Consider the following 8,282-nt stretch of genomic DNA (forward strand, 5'->3'; position numbering starts at 1 on the left):
CACGCTGACACGGTCGCCAGGTGTACGGTGTTTCCTCCCGACACATTGGTGCGGCTGGATTCCGGGTTGGATGGGCATTGTGTCAAGAAGCAGTGCGGCTTGGCTCTTGACCTTCGGCCTCCCGCTCCCGAGTCCCGAGTCCGTACGGGAGTTGCAGCGATGAGACAAGTCTGTAACTACCAGTTGGACACCACGAAATTGGGGAGAAAAAGGGGTAAAAGTAACAAAATGAAAAATAAAAAAGAGATAAATTCCGGTGGTTAGCCAATCAACAGTTGACCCAGTTGTTAACCATTCAACATGTTCAACCCAGTGTTAACCAATCCAACAGTTCACCCAGTTGTTAACCAATCAACAGTTGACCCAGTTGTTAACCATTCAACAGTTGACCCAGTTGTTACCATTCAACAGTTGACCCCAGTTGTTAACCATTCAACAAGTTCACCCAGTTGTTAACCATTCTCAACAGTTGACCCAGTTGTTAACCATTCAACAGTTGACCCAGGTTGTTAACCATTCAACAGTTGACCCAGTTGTTAACCATTCAACAGTTGACCCAGTTGTTAACCATTCAACAGTTCACCCCAGTTGTAAACCATTCAACAGTTGACCCAGTTGTTTAACCATTCAACAGTTGACCCCAGTTGTGTTAACCATTCAACAGTTGACCCAGTTGTTAACCATCAACAGTTGACCCAGGTGTTAACCATTCAACAGTTGACCCAGTTGTTAACCAATTCAACGTTGACCCAGTTGTTAACCATTCAACAGTTGACCCAGTTGTTAACCATTCAACAGTGACCCACGTTGTTAACCATTCAATCAGTGGACCCAGTTGTTAACCATTCAACAGTTTCACCCAGTTGTTAACCATCAACAGTTGACCCAGTTGTTAACCATTCAACAGTTGACCCAGTTGTTAACCATTCAACAGTTCACCCCAGTTGTTAACCATTCACAGTTTCACCCAGTTGTTAACCATGTCAACAGTTGACCCAGTTGTTAACCATTCACAGTTGACCCAGTTGTTAACCATTTCAACAGTTGACCCAGTGTTAACCATTCAACAGTTGACCCAGTTGTTAACCATTCAACAGTTGACCCAGTTGTTAACCATTCAACAGTTCACCCCAGTTGTTAACCATTCAAACAGTTGACCCAGTTGTTAACCATTCAACAGTTGACCCAGTTGTTAACCATTCAACAGTTGACCCAGTTGTTAACCATTCAACAGTTGACCCCAGTTGTTAACCATTTCAACAGTTGACCCAGTTGTTAACCATTCTGTTTCAGCCATGGTAAAGACGGCAACACAGCTAGGGAAAGTGATCTGTTATTCTAGCGACCTGTGTAATCACACTGAACAAAAATATAAACGCAACATGTAAAGTGTTGGTCCTATGTTCCCCTACCCTTTTTTAAGGTGTCTGTGGCCAACAGATGCTTATCTGTATTTCCAGTCATGTGAAATCTATAGATTAGGGCCTGATGAATTCAAATTGACTGATTTCCTTATATAAACTGTAACTCAGTAAAATCTTTGAAATTGTTGCATATAGCGTTTATATTTTGTTCAGTATATGTCTGATAAACAGAAACTTTATCAGAGTCTATTAATACAAACTGTCAAATAAATATTTCAATTTATGATTCAGATGAATGATTTGGAAGCACTACTTTCCACATCCCTTCTACTCTCTATCTGAAATAGCTGCAGCAAGGTGCCTTTTGTCTCAATTTGCCTCTAACATTAGATTAGCCCAGGCACTTTGTTCCTGACTGTGCTCCTGTGATCATACCTCCCCCTCTCGCTCTCGCCCTCTCTTCCTCCCCCTCTCTCTCTCTATCTCTCTCCCTCTCTTCCTCCCCTCTCTCTCTCTCTCTCTAGCCCTCCCTTCCTCCCCCTCTCTCTCTATCTAGCTCTCTCTTTCTCTCCAGCTCTCTCTCCTTGTCTGTCTGTCTTCCTCTCCCTCTCTCCCCCCAGAGGCTGGGGTTTGGTAGTAATAACCTGGTCCGGCTGGTCCACAGAGCCCTGCTTTACAAGAGGAACCAGTGGGGATGTAGAGTGGAGGCAGAAAGGCCAATCCATTAGACTGACAGGGAGGAAAGAGAGAGGAGGGAGAAAGAGGCAGAGGGAGAGGCTGCCAAGTGTATGTTTAGCCTGCTGTGTGTGTGTGTGACTGTGTCGGTGACTGTTGTCTGTCTGTGCTGTCTGTCTCTCTCTGCCTCTCTCTCTCTCTCTCTCTCCTCTCCGTCCGTCGTCCGTCCGTCCGTCCGTCCGTTAAATTCATTTATTACATTTTTTATATGAACTACATGACCAAAAGTCCGTCATGTAGTGACCAAAAGTCCGTCCGTCTCTCTCTCTCTCTCTCTCTCTCTCTCTCTCTGTCTCTCTCTGGTCCTCCTCTTCTCTCTGCTCTCTCTCTCTCTCCCTCTCTCTTCGTCTGGAGCCACAAGGAGACTGTAGCCCGGCTCGGCCCAGTGGGGGAAGGGAGGAAGGGAGTGGACTCTAGTTACACTACAGAGAGGACTCCCACTACTTTCCAACGACGGTCTGTCTGCCTTCTGCCTCCTGATGTGGGGAGGGATGGGGAGCTTTGAGGAGGTGGTTGGGGAGGGATGGGGGAGGTTGAGGAGGTGTTGGGGGAGGGAGGGGGGGAGGTTGAGGAGGTTGTGTGGTGGAGGGGGTGGGGGAGCTTGAGGAGGTTGGTGGGGGAGGGGTGGGGGGAGGTTGAGGAGGTGGTGGGGAGGGATGGGGGAGGTTTGAGGATGGTGTGGGGGGGGGGGAGGGTGGTTGAGGAAATGGTTGGGGAGTGATGGTGGGGTTGAGGTATGGTGTTGGGGGAGGGTGGGGGGAGGTTGAGGAGGTGGTGGGGAGGGATGGCGGAGGTTGAGGAGATGTTGGGGGAGAATTGGCGGAGGTTGAGGAGGTGGTGGGGGAAGGGTGGGGGAGGAGGTGTTGGGGAGGGATGGGGGAGGTTGAGGAGGGTTGGGGGAGAGATGGGGAGGTGAGGAGGTGTTGGGGAGGGATGGTGGAGGTTGAGGAGGTGTTTGGGGGAGGGATGGGGGAGGGTTGAGGAGGTGGTGGGGAGGTGGTGGGGAGGGATGGCTGAGGTTAGGAGGTGGTGGGGGAAGCGTGGGGGAGGGGTGTGGGGGGAGGGATGGGGAGGTTGAGGAGGTGTTGGGGGGAGGTGGGGGAGGTTTGAGGAGGTGTTGGGGAGGGAGGTTGAGGAGTGTTGGGGAGGGATGGGGAGGTTGAGGAGGGGGTGGGGGAGGGATGGGGGAGTTGAGGAGGTGTTGGGGAGGGATGGGGGGAGGTTGAGAGAGTGTTGGGGGAGGGATGGGGGGGGTTGAGGAGGTGGTGGGGGAGGGATGGCGGAGGTTGAGGAGATGGTGGGGGAAGGGTGGGGGAGGTGGTGTGGGGGGAGGGATGGGGGGAGGTTGAGGAGGTGGGGGGGAGGGGTGGGGGAGGTTGAGGAGGTGTTGGGGAGGTTGAGGAGGGGTTGGGGAGGGAAGGGGGAGGTTGAGGAGGTGTTGGGGAGGGGTGGGGGAGGGATGGGGGGAGGTTGAGGAGGTGTTGGGGGGGAGGGATGGGGGAGGTTGAGGGGTTGAGGGAAATGGTGGGGGAGTGATGGTGGAGGTTGAGGAGGTGTTGGGGGAGGGATGGGGGAGGTTGAGGAGGTGGTGGGGAGGGATGGCGGAGGTTGAGGAGGTGTTGGGGGAGGGATGGCGGAGAAGGAGGAGGTGGTGGGGGAGGGGTGGGGGAGGTTGAGGAGGTGGTGGGGGAGGGGTGGGGGAGGTGTTGGGGAGGGATGGGGGAGGTTGAGGAGGTGGTGGGGGAGGGATGGGGGAGGTGAGGAGGTGTTGGGGGAGGGATGGGGGAGGTTGAGGAGGTGTTGGGGGAGGTTGAGGAGGTGGTGGGGAGGTGGTGGGGAGGGATGGCGGAGCTTGAGGAGGTGGTGGGGGAAGCGTGGGGGAGGAGGTGTGGGGGAGAGATGGGGGAGGTTGAGGAGGTGTTGGGGAGGGGTGGGGGAGATGGAGGAGGTGTTGGGGGAGGGGAGGTGAGGAGGTGTTGGGGAGGGATGGGGGGAGGTTGAGGAGGTGGTGGGGGAGGTTGAGGAGGTGGTGGGGGAAGGGTGGGGGAGGAGGTGTGGGGGGAGGGATGGGGGAGGTTGAGGAGGTGGGGGGGGAGGGGTGGGGGAGGTTGAGGAGGTGTTGGGGGAGGTGAGGAGGTGTTGGGGAGGGATGGGGGAGGTTGAGGAGGTGGTGGGGGGGGATGGGGAGGTTGAGGAGGTGTTGGTTGAGGAGGTGTTGGGGAGGGATGGGGGAGGTTGAGGAGGTGGTGGGGGAGGGGTGGGGGGGAGGTGAGGAGGTGTTGGGGGAGGGGTGGGGGAGATATGGGGGAGGTTGAGGAGGTGTTGGGGAGGGATGGGGGAGGTTGAGGAGATGTTGGGGAGGGGCGGTTGGGGCTCACTGACACTCTCCCCCTCCCTTCTATAGCTGCAGCAGACAGGGAACCCATGCTGTGGTTTTTAGGGGCGGGGGGGAGGAGAGTTAGAAGGGTCTGGTTTCAGAAAGTTAAGGCTGTTAGATGTAGAACCTCATATAAATCCTGTTAGCAGAAGTACCGTACAGAGTATGACACGCTAGCTGGCTGAACATGCCTGACCAGAAGAGACTGACATGACCGTAGGGGTATTGAAACAAAGCCGGGTTTAATATAGCTGTTCACTCTCTTATTCGTAAATAGAGGATGTCATGTCCCAAATGGCACCCTATTCCATATATAGGGCCACTATTTATGACCAGAAGTAGTGCACTATATAGGGAATGGATGCCAATTTGAGAGGTCTCTCCATTTAAAGCCCTGGATAATATTTCTTTCCCACTTTAAAGTGACTCTAACATACAGGCCTGGTGAGGTTAGGTTCAATGTTATGTAACTCCACATACAGGCCTGGTTAGGTTAGGTTCAATGTTCTGTAACTCCACATACAGGCCTGGTTAGGTTCAATGTCTGTAACTCTACATATCAGGCCTGGTTAGGTTAGGTCAATGTTCTGTAACTCCACATACAGGCTGGGTAGGTTCAATGTTCTGTAACTCTACATACAGGCCTGGTTAGGTTAGGTTCAATGTCTGTAACTCCAATACAGGCCTGGTTAGGTTCAATGTTCTGTAACCCCACATACAGGCCTGGTTAGGTTAGGTTCCATGTTCTCTAACTAGTGATGACTCGGGCGACTCCAAAGGGCCTCAGGTCCCCAGAGAGCCCTCTGCTCCACTCTTAAGAGGAATGAAAGTGTGTCCTCCTGACCTGATCGGGTTTGATTGACTCATCCCGGCCCAGGCTCCCTCTCTTCCCACTCGTCCCTTGTTCTTCCCCGCTCTGGCTGCTCTTCCTCTCGGGGTTAATAGTGATGAGTCATCTGGCCAGGCCAGGGAGGGAACAGGGGAAACCTGAGTGGCTGTTCAGGACGTGGCCAGAGCACTCACACGGACATCAGTCACACCGGGCCGGCTGAGAGGGTGTCAAATAGGAAGACAGCATTAATAAATATCATTAATGACACCACATTAATGAGAGGATGGGGGAGGGTGATACAGGAGGTCAGGAGGTCAGAGATCAGGGTTAGAGGTCAGACAGTAAATGGCTTCTTCCCTCTGGGAGAAAGCATCTTCAGTCCAGTAGCTGAGGTTTTATGTTTAATCTATGTGGCAGCATTTTATCAACGTGGAACATTGAATGGTAAAAGACAAATAAACCTTGACAACCTGTGTCATTACTACCTAATAAATGGTGATTATATGTTTAGTTATCATTACTTTCCATCTTACCAGCTCTTTTTGTTGATTTATTATATGGCTGATAGGTTGAGACAGGGTTGGTACATCTAAACACCAGACTGTTGTCCTCTTCCTCCACACTGTATACCATCCTCTGCTGTCAGATCACTAGGCCTACTACCAACACTACAGGCCAACACCTGCACTGACATAATGACTGTTCTGTGGCCTGGCTACATGTAGCCGCGGGGAGAGAGAGAAACCAACGTGTGTGTTATTACAGGTTAATGCAGGTGGTGGTTAAGTCTGGGTGATGAGCACAGTCTGAGCCAAACACAACCATGTGTTAAAGTACATTAGAGGTCATGATGAAGGGGTTTGGGAGAGACAGTGGTTACGTCCCCAATGGCACCCTATTCCCTTTACAGTGCACTACTTTTGACCAGGGTCTGTAGGGCTCTGGTCAAAAGTAGTGCACTATATAGGGAATAGTGTGCCATTTGGGACGTAACCACAAGCCTGCTGATGATCATCACCGTGGAAGGCCCGTCGGTCTGTTCATTTGCGTCACTGTGGGTATGAATGCAGCCAGCCAGGGCCATAAGTTTGGGCTCAGCTTAGTGGAGCTGAGTTAGATCTGGGACAGTTTGAGCTAAGTCATTCAGTTGTGTCAGATGAAACCAGTGAGTAGAAGAGTGGGAACCTGGCCTGTATCACGGTGAGGGAATCTTTCTTTATCTTCCTCTCTCTTTATCTCTCTCTCTATCTCTATATTTCTCTCCTTTCTATATCTTTCTCTCTCTTTCTCTCTTCTCGTTTGCGACAGAGTTGCTTTTGTTGTTGTAATACTTGATTGGTTCCAGTTTCCCAGATCCCTGCCTGGTTCCCAGATCCCTGCCTGGTTCCCAGATCCCTGCCTGGTTCCCAGATCCCTGACTGGTTCCCAGATCCCTGCCTGGTTCCCAGATCCCTGCCTGGTTCCCAGATCCCTGCTTGGTTCCCAGATCCCTGCCTGGTTCCCAAATCCTTGCCTGGTTCCCAGATCCCTGCCTGGTTCCCAGATCCCTGCCTGGTTCCCAGATCCCTGCCTGGTTCCCAAATCCTTGCCTGGTTCCCAGATCCCTGCCTGGTTCCCAGATCCCTGCCTGGTTCTCTTAGATGCTTTGTTTTTTAATCCTACAGACCATTGTTTAGTAGTGTCATGTGCAGTGGAACTGCTCTTGTGTTGTAGAACTTCAGCTCAGACCGACTGTATTGTAGTGTGAAGTCCATTGTTACGTACCACCATCAGTGCTTCTCTTCTCTGCTGTGTGGCTACCCTCAGCTGTGGCTGGTACATTGTACTGCTTGATTGTGACTTCCGGGAGTTCAACTCTCTGTAGTGAGTGTGTGTTGTTATGGTTACGGGTGTGTGTGTGTCGGTGTAGCTAGCACTGTGTTTTAACCTTGAGAGCGGCCCCTGTCTCTCTGACCTGCCTCTACTAGCTACAGTACGCTGCCTGACTGTGACACACTGGATCTGTGTCCCAGATGGCACCCTATTTCTTTAGAGTGCACTTATTGTGACTTGGGCCCTCGTGCACTATAAATATAGTATTTGGTGCCATTCGGGAGGCAGCCTGCGGCCTCTCCTCTCCTCCTGATGGAGGTTAATTCAGTTAAAAGCCAGATAGATAGTAGAGGAGGCCCTGCCAGCTGGACTCCTCTCACAATACAGGGCTGATAAATGAGCACTTTGCTGGGCCCCGAGGCCAGGCGGACTCTCTCTCTTCTGTGTGAGTGGGGGGAGACTGGAAGCTATCCACCCCCGTCTCTTCTCCCTCCACCCCTCTATTCCCCCACTCCCTGACGTTGGCTGGCATGGAGCCAGGCAACATCAGCCCCAACCCTCACCTCCCAGCCCTCTTCCCCAGCCCCAGACATGCACATTAGTGGGTCTGCAGTGCAGTGCAGTGCAGAGCAGACAGTGGTGGATGGGGCAGTCACATTCCACTGCCTGGGTCTCTGCTCTGGTTTCTGTGGGAACGTGGCTCAGGACATGAGATTGGCTGCTATGATTGAGTGGTGGAAGATAGGCGGACAGCTGCCCAGCCTGATTGGCTCCCACTATCGCAGAGGAGGGACCCCAGGTCTGGGTGTTGATTGACAGGTTGAAGGCTGAATGGGGAGGTGTTATGGTGGCCTGTCAGGGTCAGATGACTTCCTCAGACAGTAGAGCCACATGGAAGATGTCCATGTCAGCAGTCTGGGGAATGTGAGTGATGTGATGAGACTGCTTTTTATCTGTTAGGTGTAGTGTACATTTAGTAAGGGGTCTAGACAGTAAATACACATCTAATGATGCTTTGTTATAAGCAACAGATACAGTTGAAGTTTACATACACTTAGGTTGGAGTCATTCAAATCGTTTTTCAACCACTCCACACATTTCTTGTTAACAAACTATAGTTTTGGCTAGTTGGTTAGGACATCTACTTTGTGCATGACACAAG

The 8,282-nt window shown here is 51.9% G+C and overlaps 1 protein-coding gene across 1 annotated transcript in view; it reads left to right on the plus strand.

Annotated features, from left to right (window-relative positions):
• The first annotated feature begins 7,711 nt into the window (after window positions 1-7,711).
• LOC115187653 (oxysterol-binding protein-related protein 3-like) overlaps window positions 7,712-8,282 on the plus strand; it is a 55,593-nt gene continuing 55,022 nt past the window's right edge. The window contains exon 1 of the mRNA XM_029746622.1: window positions 7,712-7,919. Coding sequence (XP_029602482.1) covers window positions 7,712-7,919 — 208 coding nt within the window. The remainder of the gene's footprint in view (window positions 7,920-8,282) is intronic.

The sequence above is a fragment of the Salmo trutta genome, unplaced genomic scaffold (assembly GCF_901001165.1).
Source record: "Salmo trutta unplaced genomic scaffold, fSalTru1.1, whole genome shotgun sequence".
Lineage (NCBI taxonomy): Eukaryota > Metazoa > Chordata > Actinopteri > Salmoniformes > Salmonidae > Salmo > Salmo trutta.